The sequence below is a fragment of the Oryx dammah genome, unplaced genomic scaffold (genome assembly GCF_014754425.2).
Source record: "Oryx dammah isolate SB20612 unplaced genomic scaffold, SCBI_Odam_1.1 HiC_scaffold_1, whole genome shotgun sequence".
In the NCBI taxonomy this organism is placed as follows: domain Eukaryota; kingdom Metazoa; phylum Chordata; class Mammalia; order Artiodactyla; family Bovidae; genus Oryx; species Oryx dammah.
Window position 1 is genome coordinate 88,663,357 of NW_024070185.1, and position 16,840 is coordinate 88,680,196.

Here is a 16,840-nt window from a genome sequence, read left to right on the forward strand (position 1 = left end):
CAAGGAAGATAAAGGAAGGTTGGAGTTAGATTATGAGGGTTACTTAGGGTGGATTGAAAACAGAGCCAGAGATAGGAATCCCAGGGGAACATTTAAGTGTGAGCCAGAAAAGAGAAGAAAGAGCAATCAGAGAGGAAACTTAGGAGAAAGCAATGGTTCAGAAGCTAATAGGGGGAGAAAAAAGTCAAGAAGGATCGTCAAGTGCTAGGGAGAAGTTTCATAAGAGGGACGTCAGAAGTTGTCTGTAGGATCTGAATATTGACCCCCAGATGGCACCACAAGAGGGAATAGCCAAATGTAAGGAGCCTGAGGAGAAGTCTGAGGAAGTTAAGCCAGGGATGTAGCCTCATCTTTCTAGGAGGAACCTTTGTGAGATGCCTATCCAGGGTAAGGGTTAAGACCTGTGAACAGGACCCCCAACAATGGTGCCCTTGTGGAGATTGAACTTCAGTGTTTGTGGCTGAATGAGAATCAGAGAGGGAGATCAGACCAAGGGAGACCTTCTTAATCTGCAAACCGACCACTGGCTTCGCACTGTGGTCTGCTCGCTGGGAGTTGTGCACATTTCATTTTAGAACTTACATCCACATACCCAGGTCTCCAGTCCTTGATAAGCACAGTCTCAGACCACTTTTCTCATAGTTCGCAGTGTCAGAAATGACGTGATGAAACCTATTATCGTTACTTTCTTAAGGGAAAATTGCTTTCGATGTATGTTTGTTTGTTTTTTTAAAGTCAGGAGTGACAGGGGTACCCGTGGCCGTGCAGACCAGAGCAGATGCTGTCTCAAGTCATCCTGCCATGGGGGACCCTGTCATTTGAAATAGGATTGATTTACTCTCTCTGCCTGTAAGATCTTTGAACATATGTTTTCTGCTACTGTTTTTCAGAATCATTTGCTGTTTCAAATAGAGAACTGTGCGATGATGAGAAAGAGTTCATACATTTTCCAGTATGTGAGGGGACCTCTCAACCTGAACCCTCGTGTTCAGCTGTCAGAATAACAGCCAATAAAAACTACAGGAGCAAAACCTCTCAGGAAGGTGCTTTAAAAAAGATGCATGAGGAAGAACACCATCAACAAATGTCCATCTTACAACTGCAGCTGATACAAATGAATGAGGTGCATGTGGCCAAAATCCAGCAGATAGAGCGAGAGTGTGAGATGGCAGAGGAGGAACACAGGATAAAAATGGAAGTGCTCAATAAAAAGAAGATGTATTGGGAAAGAAAACTGCAAACTTTTACCAAGGAGTGGCCTGTTTCCTCATTTAACCGGCCCTTTCCCAATTCACCCTAAAAGACTGTGGGGGGTGGCCCCCTTGTAATTAATCTGTGTTGGCAAAGAAAGTCTGGAACACGAACTTGCGGTCAGTAACCTGTAACAGAGCTACGAACTAGGAAAATTAGAATGGTAGTAGTCACTTAAGAATACATTCAGGTAAACAGCTGCACCCTATGTACCCCTTCAGTGGTAAAGAAGCTGTTAGAGTTTTCTGAAAATTATCACTTTGAGTGCTATCATTCTGAATGTAATGTCTCTTAATTAGAATTCATACAAGAACCATGTGTGAGTGTTGTTGTTGTATTTTTTAATCAAATGCAAGTGTGACTATAAAGGGAGTGTGGCTGGGTTTTGTGGGTCTTTTTTTTTTTTTTTTTTTAATTAAACAGCCGAACTTTTCTATCCAAATGAATGCCCTCCCATTGAAAGCGGCTGTCTTGGGAGGATACACGTTTCTCCAGTGGTGATGCTGTTGCTCAGAGTTTGCTAGAGGTCTTTCGGGAACCTCCACAAGAGCTACAGCACACTTTTCAGTTTTTCTGTGTCATCTTCTGAGTGTGGATTTTCCGTTTTTAAACAGCCCGACATATGGAAGGTTATTTTCTAATGTGGCTCACAGACTGCCTTTTTTTCCCCCTTTCCTCAAAGAAAAGTTCCAGATAATGTCTCCAACAATGGTAGCTTTGTTGGAACTAAGGATGTGATTACTTTGAGAGAGAAATGTTCGTTTAGAGTTCTACATTCTGTCATGCTTATTTCTTATTTTATTAAAAGACAAGACTTGCAATTTTATAGTCACACTGTGTACGTTTTTTAAAGGTGCTGCTTCCCCCACTGTGCTCCAGTTTTTGCCTTCCTGCTGTAGGTTCCTCCCAACTTTGTACTACTGAGTTCATGCTGGCCCTTAGTTTTAATCTTTAGCCACCTAAGGAAAGACCCTTCCCTCGCCGTACTGCTGGTGCTGGCTAATAGTAATGCTGCATAAGCATTACACAGTTGGTATTGAGCTTTTTCAGAATCCATTACCAATAGATTTGGAAATATGGATTGACAAATGGATATTTTGAATGAGCTGTGATATAACTTCTCCTGTAGCCTAGTGTGAAAAACAGCCTTGGGAGCTGGGCATGGCAGTGGCTGGGAGAAGCAAAGTGACTCTCGAGTGCCACGGCAGGTCAGCAGAGTCTGAGAATGAAACTTCAAGACTGTGTGTCGGGGAAGGAGGAGTATGTGTAGCAGAGGCTGTGTAGGTAGTGAAGGACCGGGAGTCAGGGCTTGAATTTTGAGCTTGGCTCTGCCTCAGGTGCTGTGTGACCTTGGGTAACTCCATTTAGTCTTTGGCCGTGGTGTTTCCTGTCTCTAAAACAAGGGAGTTGGTCTAGATAATGATCAGACCAACTCCTTGACTATGGTGTGGTCTGCACAGTCTTGGACAACAGCTGCTAACATCGTAATTGTCTGTAGGATGTGAGTGAACGGGGAGAGTTTACTACAGTGGCTAAGCTTCCTTTCATAATTTTGGAATTTGGGTTTCAGGGTCTGTAAATTCAGTAAAGTACATATGTGCTCATATATGCATATGCACTGCATCAAACTTAAATGGATATCAATTTATTATATGCACTGATCATATTTTAAATACCTTAGAGGAACTAGTTATTAAAGGGAACCCATGAAGACCCGTCTTCTTTCAAAGGAAGGATGCTTTTGTAAGGATTTGTGTTCTTAGTTGTTTTTTGTTTTTTTTTTAACCAAATGGACCCTTTAGAGAAGCAGCATCTGGAAGAAGTCTCAAGCTTCATGGATATATGGGAGACAAATTAGGCCAGAGAATGGCAGGTCCTCAACACAGATGTGAACTGACAAAAGTTTGATTTGCTTCATCTGTTGGTCCACCTGAAAATCTCTTTAACATGCTGATTCTGGCATGGGGCTTGAGACTGTGCATTTCTTACAAGCTTCGGGTTATGCCAGTTCTACCTGTCTGATCACCATGATTCTATGCAGCAAGGTTTTAGAGGACCCTGGTCTTTTAAAAAAAAAAAAAAAGGCACCACCATTGGGTTAGGTACATTTTTGTATACAGCATTGTGCCATATATTATTATTCTCTCAGAATTTGCCACCTTATCACACAAATAACAGTGTGGAACAACACAAAAAGAGCTCACACATAATGGAATTGTAAAAGCATCGAACTAATTCCTAACTGAACAAATAAAGGATAATTAAACCAGCAGGCTAAAGCATGTGTTCTACTGTTAATGGTATTTATGAGTTTATAACAGTTTTCAACCTTGAGTTGCATTAGAAGCAGTGTTTTATAAAAAATTTGTCTCAACGGGTTCCATTCCCAGGAGATTCGGTTTACCTGGTTTGAGGCCTGGTCTTCTATATTTTGGGAAGCTTTGCAAAGGATGCTGCTGCTCAATTGAGACTGAGACCCACTGGTATAGAGTTCACAAATGTGTATCATTTGGTCCTTAGTCCTGTGAAATCCAGCAGGAGTGAGGAAATGATGCTCAGAAGAAACACTTGCACCAGGCTGAAACTAGTGAATGGCAAAACAGAACCTCAGTGCTAGGTCTCTTGACTTAAATAGCCCCACCTGCCTGCTCCCACCCCATCCCTCAAAAGCTCTGTCATGGATTTGCTTTATCTGAGAGCCAGATGACATCTACAGCTTACTCGTAAGGCCTCCACTTATGAACAGGTATATCCCAATGCATTCCACTTTTGAGCAGTTCTTTACCTGAGGTGGAAATGCAATAAACATCTCTTGGTAGGTGCTATAGAGAATTGACAGATGAATGCTAGTACATCCCCTGCCCTGCCAAATCATGGACATAGCTCAGTAGAAGAGCTTGTACACAGCTGTCGTGTATTTGATCAGTGCACGTCTTCTAGAGCATTTGTAGCTCAGCAGAGAGTGAAGAAGCTTGAAGGAAGGCCGCCTGGAGGAGGTAGCATTTGAGCTAAATCTTTAGAGCTGGTATTTTGGTAGGTGGAGATTCAGAAAGGAGAGCAAATTCACTAGATGTAAGATCCTGTTGCAGATTTGTGCAGTGAGACATGTAATTGGGAGGATGTGGGGTAATTTCCAAATTCGGCAGGAACATGATCAAAATGGTGCTCCAGGAGGAAAATTAGAAGAGGGAACTGAGTTTAGAGAAGACGAGTCCAGAAGACAAGGTAGGAGGGCTTGGCTGTAGTTAGGATGGGATGATAGGAGGACCTGGAGGAGGCTGTAGTGCAAAACGAGGGAGACCAATGTGAAGGGCGGGAGTGGAATCACTCAGGCTTGGCAGCAGATTGCTTTTGTTGAAGCGGATGACTAAGGTTTTGAAGTCGATGCCTGAAAGAATGATGTTGATTGAAACAAAGGAAAGATGGATCTGGCTGGCAATGTCCTAGGAGAAGCCTGGACACAAACTAGTGCAGTTGCTGCCACTCCGCCTGGAACACCAGCTCCTCCTCTCGTCTCCTCTTTGTCTGTCACCTCTTTGCTCTGACTTCTGCCACTTCAGCTGCCCGTGCTGCCCCTTGCACCTGTTCAGCTGACATTTTAACCCCTCCCTGCTGGGTCCTCATCACCCGACTCATTTGGTGCTGTCTCTGCCATCAATACCTCCACTGCAGCTAGCGGTATATCAGTCACCATCTCTTATAGAGGCTTCACACTTGAAAGGTCAGGAAAGACTGTCGTTGACCCTTAACAACTGGGGGACTAAGGGCACCAACACACCCTAGCTGTGGAAAATCCGCCTGTAACTCTACAGTCAGCTCTCTGTATCTGCAATTCTGCATCTGGGGATTCAACCAGCCGCAGATGGTGTCGTACTATGATACCCAGCTATTGAAAACAATTTGAGTATGAGGGAACCTGCACAGTTCAAACCTGTGTTGTTCAAGGGTCAACTGATTTCTTTTAAATTGGGCTTCAGTTCTCTCCTAGTTGGCACCCACAAATTTCAGGGTATTTTTTAAGTGTCCCTTGTTGTGTAAAGATGCACTGACTGAGAGGCTAATTCCCACGTATGCCTATTACAGCCACTTTACAATAATCAAACATAGAATCCTACCCTATTATGCATTAAAAATTAGGAAATATTTTAGGAACTTTTCAGGGAGAATCTTAAAATACAATGGTTTTATTTTATTTATTTTTTAAGACAAGAGCCAACAGAAGGAAAGAGGCATGGTGGGGCAGTGTATTTGAGTTGTCAACAGCTTCTGCAGTGTCAGGCCAATTACATCAGCACTTGATCTGGACCAGGGGAGAGGAATGGTTCTGCCTCCTGGGAATGTCAGAAGGACCTGATAATTATATTTGGCAAAGCCATGAAGAGTGACTCTGTAATGCCATTGCAAAGAATTACTCTCTTAATAGCATCTCTAGATGTCCGAGCTGTTCAGATGGCATAGCACTTCTTTTCTGCTGCAGCTTTCCTTTCCGCTGGGCTGCTTCCCAGCTGCTCCTCTTGTTCTTTGACCTTTTCTATCTTCTGCCTTCCCAGCCCTGTTTCTGCAGCCCCTCCTTCTGCACCCATGACAGTCTCCGCTGACCCCTGTTTTAGAGTTGGAGTCACCTGAGAATGTGTGTCAGGGAGATACTTGCCAGCACCCAGCATATTGAACATGTGGTATCAACAAGGTGAAGTGTGTAGCCTTAGACTAGCCATAATATCGACCATCTGCTTCCTTGCGGCATCCGCTACTTCTGTGTTGGTGGAACTCAGATGTCACGGGAAAGGTCACCGGTGATTCATGACTGCAACAAATTCTTTTCTTAATTGTGCCGTATGTTATGCCCTTTAACACAATTTACTAATCTCTGCCTCGGTTTCTCCATCTGTGAAAATGGTGTAATACTTATCTACCTCCCTTGAATGTTGTAAAGATTAGTCTATGTTAGTAAAGCACTGTTGAAATAAAGAGTGATGTAAAGCGTTTTAACATTATTGTTGTCATTGTGACATGGATGCAAGCCTGTAGAGATGCTGCTCTGTAGGGGAAGAACCCCAAGGATATTCTGCTTTAGGAATACCCACTATAGAAAATTTCCATAACAGATACCAGAGTGATTTTGGGGGGTATATGAAAAATTTCACCATAGCATTTCTCTAAACAGCACTTTGGTTCATTTAGAATGAGATGTGATTATAGAAGCATGATTTATGTAAGATTTTTAAAGAACATATCTATTGAACCTCTATTACCTAATATAAATAGTAGGGTTTGCAAGCTGATTATTAACCTAACAGTGCAGTTTATCATCATTAGGTGGGAAACTTCTATTTCTACATTCTCCAGATGCCCAGATTTTGTGCGTGAAGGGTTTTTCACTGTTGCCACTGATTAGAGTAGACAGAATGGGGCTCCTGCTACATCCTGAGTGAGGGGATCAACAGCTCCAGTTCCACTTGAAAAATATTCTCACAGCACTGCCAGTGTGGAGGGGAAGACTAACCATGTATGTTCATCAGAGTAGGGGGTTCTCTAGCCATAAATTTGAGTTCCCTGTCATAACTCCCAGTAACTGTCAAGAGATTTAATTAGGTTCTGGTCTGAGTTTTCTCTTTTATGGGTTTGTTGGGAGAAAAAAATTACAAACCCTGCTGTTTAAGAAATTGGTTGTTTTTAATCAAAAGGACCTGTTATAATGGAACTACTGTAAGCAGCAGAAGTTAAGTTCCCAGGGAAATCCCTGGTGGTCCAGTGGTTAGGATTCTACACTTCCACTGCCTGGTGCCTAAGTTTGATCCCTAGTAAAGGAACAGATCCCACAGGCTGTGCAGTGCAGCAAAAAAAAAAAAAAAGGTTCCAGTTCTTTTTTGCCTCATCATCTGGTTTAGCTTCTAGAACAACCAAGAAGGAAACTCTGCTTTGCCCTGAGGTGCATGTGGTTCTAGATTTTTATCCTTGAACCTCAGAGGGTTTTTGGGTGGGCTGGTGTTATACTTTCCATAGGAATGGAAGGTGGTCACTCTAGTCACTCAGCCTTTGGGAAGTCTGGGGGCACTGCTGGGGTCACTTGGAGCCCCAAGCTGCAGGGGTAGGAGCTGTCCAGGGGAAGCCCTTCTCAAGGTGACGGCAGGACGAGAGGGCAAGCCCACCTGAGAAAGCACATTTCAGGTGTCAGTGTGATAGCTGCTAATATCTCCTTGGCCAAGGCAAGTCATGTGATTGAGCCAAAAGAGAGGGGGAGGGAAGCAGACGCCTCTTAAGCAGGTGAGGGGGAGGATTCCCTGGTGGCTCGGATGGTAAGGAATCTGCCTGCAATGCAGGAGACCCAGGTTTGATCCCTGGGTCAAGAACATCCCCTGGAGAAGGGAATGACAACCCACTCCAGTATTCTTGCCTGGAGAATTCCATGGACAGAGGAGCCTGGTGGGCTAAAGCCCACAGGGTTGCAGTCAGACACAACTGAGCAACTAAGCATGAAGCTGGTGAGGGGAGGAGGTGAAAAATTTGAATGGTAATCTTATCTACCACAGTGACACAAGTGGGGAGGCTATGAGTGGAATACCAAGGAGTTGACATTAGATGATAAGCTGAGAACAGAGAATTTAGGGGAGAAATGCATCCCAGTTCCTACCTCTTTTTCTTTTTTGGAGGGAGAGGCTTTAAAATAGCGATAATAATAGAATACATATCCTAGGGCTGTTGTATTAAATGAGTACTTGTATGTATTTAGAATAAAGCTTGGCATACAGACACTTTTTTTTTTTCTCTCTCTTAAGATCATATGGCTTCTAAATGGGGCCAGAGAGATTTGAACCCAAGCGGCCTTGCTCTGGAGCTCATGCTTTTAAGAATCAGAATATAGTCTTTCTCTTCAGAGCCTGCATTCAAGTCTTTGCTTTACAAAGAACTTCCCTGAATTTCCCTGGTGGGTCAGATGGTAAAGCATCTGTCTACAATACAGGAGACCCAGTTCAATCCCTGGGTCAGGAAGATCTGGAGAAGGAAATGCCAACCCACTCCAGTATTCTTGCTTGGAAAATCCCATGGACGGAGGAGCCTGGTAGCTACAGTCCATGGGGTCACAAAGAGTTGGACAAGACTGAGCAACTCCACTTTCACTTTCACTTACAAAGAACATGCCCTCCTGAATATTAGACCATCATCTGTAAAAAACCTACTTTCCAAAATGATTACATGAGAATATAAACATGAAAGGGCCACACAAACTATACAACCCACCCACCCCCCCAAAAAAACCCTGCACCTTTCTTCTGATGTTCCATGTCATAAGGCAATCCAAGACTCTCTTCTTCCATCACGAAACTTCATCTTAATTTCTCCCTCCAGCCTTCCCACTCTGTGACAATCCCTGAACACATTCATCACCTCTAGGTTTCAGAGCTGGGCTCTGTGAAATTACTTCTGTTGATCCCTCTACCTGGAATGCTGTCAGCCTTTCTACAACCTCTCTCCATCACTTGCTGAAGTGTTATCCATCCTTCAAGGTCAAGTGACACCAGGACGCACTCCTGTAACCTGGGCTCTGGACCCATTCATCACTCTCTGGATTAATATAATTTCCTTGTGTGTAAAATAAGGGTGTTGGAGGAGAGGATCTCTAAATTCCCTTCCCCTGTTCTAACTCATCTGATTCTGAAGTTAAACTAGTCTTTTCACTTTACTGCATGTAACACAAGTTTTCAATTTACCATTCTCCTTAAAAGATAATGTGTATGTGTGTGTGTGTGTGTGAAGTTGCTTCAGTCGTGTCCAACTCTTTGCGACCCTATGGACCGTAGCCTGGTAGGCTCCTCTGTTCATGGGATTCTCCAGGCAAGAATACGGGAGTGGATTGCCATGCCCTCCTCCAGGGAATCTTCCCCAGCCAGGTAGCGACCCCGTGTCTCTTATGTCTCCTGCACTGGGAGACAGGTTCTTTACCACTAGTGCCGCTTGAGATTTCCAATGTGTACATAGTGAAGTCGTTCAGTCGTGTCTGACTCTTTGCAACCCCATGGACTATAGCCTACCAGGCTCCTCAGTCCATGGGATTTTCCAGGCAAGAATACTGGAGTGGGTTGCCATTTCCTTCTTCAGGAGATCTTTCCGAACCAGGGATCAAACCCAGATCTCCCGCATTGTAGGCAGACACTTTACCGTCTGAGCTACCAGGAAAGCCTGATAATGTGTACATAAATGGAATTAAAATAATCCATTCAAGTGGGTCAACTTCAAAGTTGAAAGTGCTATTTGTGAAAGTTATTGAATTAGCATAATGATTATACTTAAACTGTTTCTAAAATAAACCAAATACAAGCAATACAAGAATTTCTATATAAGGTGTACGTAAAGGTTGTTGGTTCCCAAAATGTAATTTTCCCAATAAGATGTAATTAGCTGCTGTTTACTTTAGCTCTTTTAAATTGCCCACTTCTATAGATTACAGAATCCTTCTATTTTACAAATTGCTCTGCTCTAAGGCAGTAATATTGGAGAAAGCAATGGCATCCCACTCCAGTACTCTTGCCTGGAAAATCCCATGGATGGAGGAGCCTGGTAGGCTGCAGTGCATGGGTTCGCTAAGAGTCAGACACGCCTGAGCGACTTCACTTTCACTTTTCACTTTCATGCGTTGGAGAAGGCAATGGCAACCCACTCCAGTGTTCTTGCCTGGAGAATCCCAGGGACGGGGGAGCCTAGTGGGCTGCCGTCTCTGGGGTTGCACAGAGTCGGACACGACTGAAGCGACTTAGCAGTAGCAGCAGCAAGGCAGTAATATACCCAGAATGTGTAGATTTTTGTATATGGTTTTCACACTTAATCAGTTGCTTTCAGTAGATGATATCTGTTGTGAACATCCATGGCTTCCTGGAAACCTACTTCCAAGGATGGAAGTTAGCATTTGTTGAATATCTTTTATGGTCCCTAAGCGTGTTCATATATTATTTTATTCTTAAAATACTCTGTAGGAGTAGGAATATTATCCATATTTTAAAGATAATGAAATGAAGCTTAGAGAGGTTAAGTGTCATTCAAAGTCAGATACCAAAAGTTCTACAGATGGTTACACAACAATGTGAATGTACTTTACATCACTGAACTTTACAGTTAAAAATGGCAAAGATGGTAACTTTTATGGTATTTCACTGCAATAAAAAGATTGCATATTTAGCTCAACTAGATTTAGATCCCGAGTTAGTATGATTTGATTAGTCTGTTTATGGCTGGTTATGTTTATCAACATCTGTTAGGAATGATGAGCCAGAAACAAAATGAAGCAGAGAGAAGAGCTACATGAAGTTAAAGGTAACAGCAGCAGCAAAGGTGGTACCCAGTTCTTCTGACAGCAAGCTGAGAATCAGTGACCAAGGGGAAAGAGAGGTCATCCATCTGTCTTGTGGTGCTTCTCAAATGTTAATGTGCATTAGAATCACCTGGGCATCTTGCTGAAAATGTAGATTCCGATTCAGTAAGTCTGGAGTAGGGCCAGATTTTGCATTCCCGACAAGTTTGCAGGGGCTAGTGATTTTGCCAATCTATGGACCAAACATTGAGTAGCAAGGATTTTAAATCACAGTAATTTCCACGGCAGCTTCCCTGGTGGCTCAGGGGTAAAGAATCCGCCTGCCAATACAGGAGACACAGGTTCTATCCCTGGGCTGAGAAGATCTCCTGGAGAAGGAAATGGCAACCCCATCCAGTTTTCTTGCCTGGGAAATCCCATGGACAGAGGAGCCTGTTGGGCTGTAGTCCATGGGATCACACAGAGTTGGACACGACTGAGTGACTAAACAACAACATCCTCGGTGGCTCCCTAAGTGTTTCAGATCTCTTGCATCAGAGAATCTGGCGTGCTTCCCCAAAGCAAGTTCTGGACCAGTACCCAGACCTACTGAAATCAGAATCTCTGAGGGCAAGACTGGCAATCTATGCTTTTAACAAGCTTCCCTGTCACTTGGTAGGTGTAATAAAGCTCAAGAACCATTGCTAACAGGACATCACAATAGTATGACTTCCATTCCCATTTCCAGTTTATAAAGTCTTTGCCTATCCTGTTTCTCCTGTGCCTGGACCGCAGGATGACAAAGGCAATATTATTACCCCTGCTTTGCCGATGAGCAAACAGACACCTCCACAGGTTAAGTGCTATACACAAAGGTCTTCAACTCCCAGAGAGTTTTCTTTTTATTATTTTGTGGCCCTCTCTCCCATTTTACCATATATTCACTTATACTCCTACACAAATTAGAAATTCTATTATGTCTAAAAGGCTTTGCAGAGCAGTTTTCTTGCTGTGATGCTTTTAAAGATTTCTATCTAATTTAGCATATTAAGAAGCACAAAAAGCTATCCAAGGTCATGGCAAAAAAAATATGTTTGAAGTAATGAAATAAATTGCACTGAATTTTTAAAAAATCCTTTTTTAAATCCTTCACCTAGATTCACCAATTGTTAACAGTTTGCTTTTCTCGCTCTTTGAACCACTTGAAAGTTGCAGACTTTGACACTTCACCATTTAATTCTTCAGTGTGCTCCTACATCCGCAATTCCATTATTACATGGAAGAAAATTAATATCAACTTAGTAATATCTTCTGAGTTACCACATAATATCTATATGTAGTTTACATTCACATTTCTCTAGTTGTCTTAAGAATGTCTTTTATTGCTGTTTATTTTCTCAGATCCAATCAAGGTTTATTGCATTTGGTTGTTTTGTGTCTTTAGCCTAATTTAATTTAGAAGAAACCTCTTTCCTTTATTATTTCTCCTGACATTAAATTTCTTTTAAAGTCCAGGCCTCGTCAATGTGCCCCATGTTCTGGATTTATTCGATTACTTCCTTGTGATTAGATTCAGGTTAAACTTCTTTGGCAAGACTATCTTACAGATAATGTCACCTATCTCTCATTACATCCTTTCTGGAGCCATGTGGTCCAAAGCTGCCCCACCGTTGGTGAGGCTAAATTTGATCACCTGGCAAAGGCAGATTTCTAGATTTCTCTATTATAAAGTTATCTCCTTTTGTTTATAGTTAATAAGTTATCTGTGGGGTGATATTTTAAGACTTCATGAATATCCTGTCCCCTACAACCTTTCACCCCACAGTTTTAGCGTTGATTGGTGATCATTACTCAAATCAGTTATTTCATGGTGATTGCAAAATGGTGATTAAATCACTCTTGACCATTTGCCAGCATTTGAAATGGCAACCCACTCCAGTATTCTTGCCTGGAGAATCCCAGGGACAGAGGAGCCTGGCAGGCTACAGTCCATGGGGTGGAAAAGAGTCAGACACAACTGAGTGACTATCACTTTCACTTCTACAGAATAGAAGGCATGCTAGATTGGAGAGAATCTGAATTTAGGTTACCTCGAGCCACACTGACTACTCAGAAGGCAAAGGGTCCACTTTGCCCAGACTTTCTTAAGAGACCATTTCCCTTAGAACTCTAAGTCAGTTTAAAGAAAAAGTAACTTTTTACATAAGAATGAGAGAATACGACACAGTAGGTAATACAGATTGTAGTGGAACAGCCTAGAGGGAGCTGATGGGGATTGTAGTGGGGCCAAAGGTGCCTTCAGCTACCTTTGGATGCATCAGCCTGCCACCCCCACCCCCCACCCCCGCCCTGCCCCCGCCCGGCAATATCCCACTCCGCCCTGCCTCCTTGCTTTTCAGAGAGACAATGAAGCCAAGATTCAGGACGTTCCTCAGGGTCTCAATACCATATCTACAACCCCCATGTCACCTTCCACTCTTCTATCTTGTTTCAAAGAAGAAAGTGTCTTCCTCAAAAGTCAGTCCCTCCATCAGCGCTTTGAATTCCACACCTCGTCTTCTCAAGAACCTTACACTCCTGATTATCCTTTTTCCTGTGTTGTACAGTCTACTCCCCAACCCCAGGATCTTTATCATCCTTTTAAATATTTTACAGTCTCATTTCAAAAAGTCCCTCCTCCACCCAGTCACCTCTAGCTTTGTTTCTCTTTTTCTCTTCACAGTCAAGCTGTCCAAACGTTCTGTTTCTACTTCCTACTCATTTCTCAGAAGGCTCCAATCTGGATCCTGCCCCTACAATTTCACCAAATGGCTCTTGCTTAGATCACTGATGACTTCAAGTGACTATATCCATTGGACACTATTCAGGACTCATTTTGCTTGACCTTTCAGCAGCATTTGACTAGGTGGGCATGTCCTTCTTCTTGAAACATTTTGTTCCTTGGTCATTTTGATCCTGTTCTTTCCTGGTTTCCTTCTAATTTTCTGGCAGTTTTTTTCACAGTTCCCATCATTGGAGATCCTCAGGGATTCAGCCTAGACCCTCTTCTTTCTTTTTTTAAAATTAATTTTTAATGGAGTATATAGTTGCTTTGTGACCCCATGGACTATAGCCTGCCAGGCTCCTCTGCCCATGGGATTTTCCAGGCAAGAATACTGCAGTGGGTTGCCATTTCCTTCTCCAGGGGATCTTCCTAACCCAGGGATGGAACCCAGGTCTCTGGCATTGCAGGTATGTTCTTTACCAACTGAGCTACCAGGGAAGCCCAAGAATACTGGTGTGGGTAGCCTATCCCTTCTCCAGTGGATCTTCCTGACCCAGGAATCAAACTGGGATCTCTTGCATTGCAGGCGGATTCTTTACCAACTGAGCTATCAGGGAAGCCCTCTTTTTTTTTAAAATTAATTTTTATTGGAGTATATAGTTGCTTTACAATGTTGTGTTAGTTTCTGCTATAGAGCAAAGTGAATCAGCTATATGAATACATAAATCCCTTGATTTTTGGATTTCCTTCTCATTTAGGTCACCGTAGAACACTGAGTAGATTTCCCTAACCTGGGACCTCTTCTAATTTTATAGTAAGTCTACCTTTGAACAACATGGGAGGTAGGGGGGATAACCCCCCTCACAGTTGAAAATCTGAATATAAATTTACAGTTGGCCCTCTGTATCCACAGCTCTGCATTTAAGGAGTCAACCAACCTTTTATGGTGTAGTACCATAGTACCTATTTATTAAAAAACAACAACAACAACTGAGTGGACTCCTGTAGTTCAAACCCATGTTTTTCAAGGGTCAACTGTATCTTATACACTTTTAAGATGTCACACCGACTTCCATGACTTCAGTTAATTTTTATTTGGTGTCTTCCATACTTATGTGTTCCATGTAAATCTCTCAGGAGCAACAGACTTACAAATCCAACTGGTATTGGATGTTGTAGTGATAGATACCTCACTGGCCCCTCAAACTCAGTGTGCCTATGACTGAGCCCATCATCCTGTCTCCAAACCTGCTTTTTGTTCAGAGTTGGCCATTTTAGTAAATATCCTTGAACCTAGGGATAACCATGGCTCGACACTTTCTCTCCTTCACTCCCACATCTAGTCAGTCACCAAATTCTGTTGATTTTACCCCCTTCAGTTAATTCCTTTACTTATCCTCATCTTCCCTAGTTTCAAGCCACCATGATCCCTTACCTGCACTACTGCAATTTTTCTCCTGTGGTTTTCTTGGGTACATTTTGCCTTTCCAATCCATTACGCACACTACAGCCCAAGCTATTTTTCAACAGTGTCATTGGGATATAATTAACATACCTTACGGTTCATGCAGATAACCAAGTACTCTTTTTTCCGAAACTGAAGTATAGTTGATTTACAACGTTTCATAACCAAGTAATCTTTTAAAGACATAAATCTGAGCAGGATGTTCTCCATTCATAATCATAGGATCAAATAGGAATCCTTACTCTGGCTTAAAAGGCCCTATATGGTCTGGTCTCTAACTTCATCCTTTGTCTCATTTGCCTCCTCAGTCTTCAGGCTTCAACCACAGCTGCCTTCTCTCTGTTTCTTAAACTTTGCCATATTCTTATCATTTACAGGTTGAACGTCTTTCATAGAATACTGTTCCATCTCTACTCCCTTTTAACTCTTCATCAGCCTTACAGGAGTGGCTAAATATTCCTTCTTAGGGGAAACTTTCCTTATACTAGTACCCAACCCCTTGGAGTTAGGGCCCCTGTCTGATGCTTTCCCACATCCTTCACAAAATCCTTCATTATTGAAATTTGCCATCTAAAATCTGACTTCCTGTTAGACAGTAAGACAAGGACTGTGTCTATCTGGTTTTCCCCTGCCTCCTCACTGCCTAACATGGTTGCCTGGCATGTAATGGGTAATCTCTCTATATTGTTGGATGAATGGCACTTGCTCTCCATGCCCTACTCTGACCCCTGCTCCCATTGTTGTTGAAATCACCATTATCAGAGCTGCCCAAGGTCTCACCACTCTTGTTCTGCTTTAAGAGAAACAGCTTTAGTGTGGGGTCTTGCTGTTTCACCTTTACAACTCCCTTCAGCAGGAACCCAGATTAAGAGCCAAATCTAACTATGTTGATCCCGATGATGAGTTCCAAGGCCATCAGACTGTAGGGAATAATTTTCAACTGGTTGCCAAGGGAGAAAGAGAAAGAAAATCACTGACTTCATTCAAGCTCACGTGTACATGTACTGATGAGTTGCTCTATACAGCGATGTGTGCGTGGATACACACATGTAAATGTGCATGTACAAACACAAGGTCCAGCTGTCACACTCAAATATGCAAGCATACACACACTCCCAGAGGCAACCTTATATATACTCATTCCCTACATATGCACACAGAGAGTAAAAGGACATATGCTTGGCACTTATGCATATATACAGAGGCAAGCTGATATACACTCATTACATATATACACATAGCAAATGACATATGCTCAGTACATATGTGTACATACAGAATCAAGCTGACATACTTAAACATACACAGTGGTAAAAGAGAATTATTTAGATCCATTGACTCACTCTAATTCCTCCCTGTACTTCAGTCCTTGCCTTACTTCTTTTTCATGAGTCTTAAGCCCAGTGGATGCTCTTCTCAAGTTTCCAGGCTCTTGTTCCTTCCCTTTGACCCACATGGCTAATTATCACAACTTTCCCTTCTAGTAGCTGGGCTGCCCCTGCCAGTCACCCGGCTGCAGTCTTGCAGGTCTCTCTAGCAGCCAGCCAGATCAGATGAGCTCCTTAGACTGCCAACTTTAAGGGTGACCATAGGCTTTGGAGTCAGACAGACCTCAGTTTGAGTCCCAAGTCCTACTGCCCACTAGCTGTGTGACCTTGGGCAAATAATTAATTTCTCCAAACCTCAGTTTTCTCATCTACAGAATGGGAATAATAATAGCATCTTCCCCATTAGGTTTTTGGGAGCATTATGTTATATAATACATGTGGAGCTCTTAGCCTAATTTAGTACATTGTAAATATTTAATAAATAATTGGGTAGAGGTAGCAATAAGCAAATAAATGTTAGCTATTATGAGTGGCAGTAGCCATTAACTGTATTTACATATTAGGCTAAGAGCTCCACATGTATTATATAACACAATGCTCCCAAAAACCTAATGGGGAAGGTGCTATTATTATTCTCATTCTGTAGATGAGAAAACTGAGGTTTGGAGAAATTAATTATTTGCCCAAGGTCACACAGCTAGTGGGCAGTAGGACTTGGGACTCAAACTGAGGTCTGACTCCAAAGCCTA

General features: G+C 42.5%; 1 protein-coding gene across 2 annotated transcripts in view; it reads left to right on the top strand.

Moving 5' to 3' along the window:
* The window catches only part of MSANTD3 (Myb/SANT DNA binding domain containing 3), a 29,278-nt gene extending 23,038 nt beyond the window's left edge, over positions 1-6,240 (top strand). For both annotated transcript variants that reach the window (XM_040240608.1, XM_040240617.1), the window contains exon 3: positions 891-6,240. In XM_040240608.1, coding sequence (XP_040096542.1) covers positions 891-1,300 — 410 coding nt within the window. In that variant the 3' untranslated portion in view covers positions 1,301-6,240. The remainder of the gene's footprint in view (positions 1-890) is intronic.
* The last annotated feature ends 10,600 nt before the right edge of the window (positions 6,241-16,840 follow it).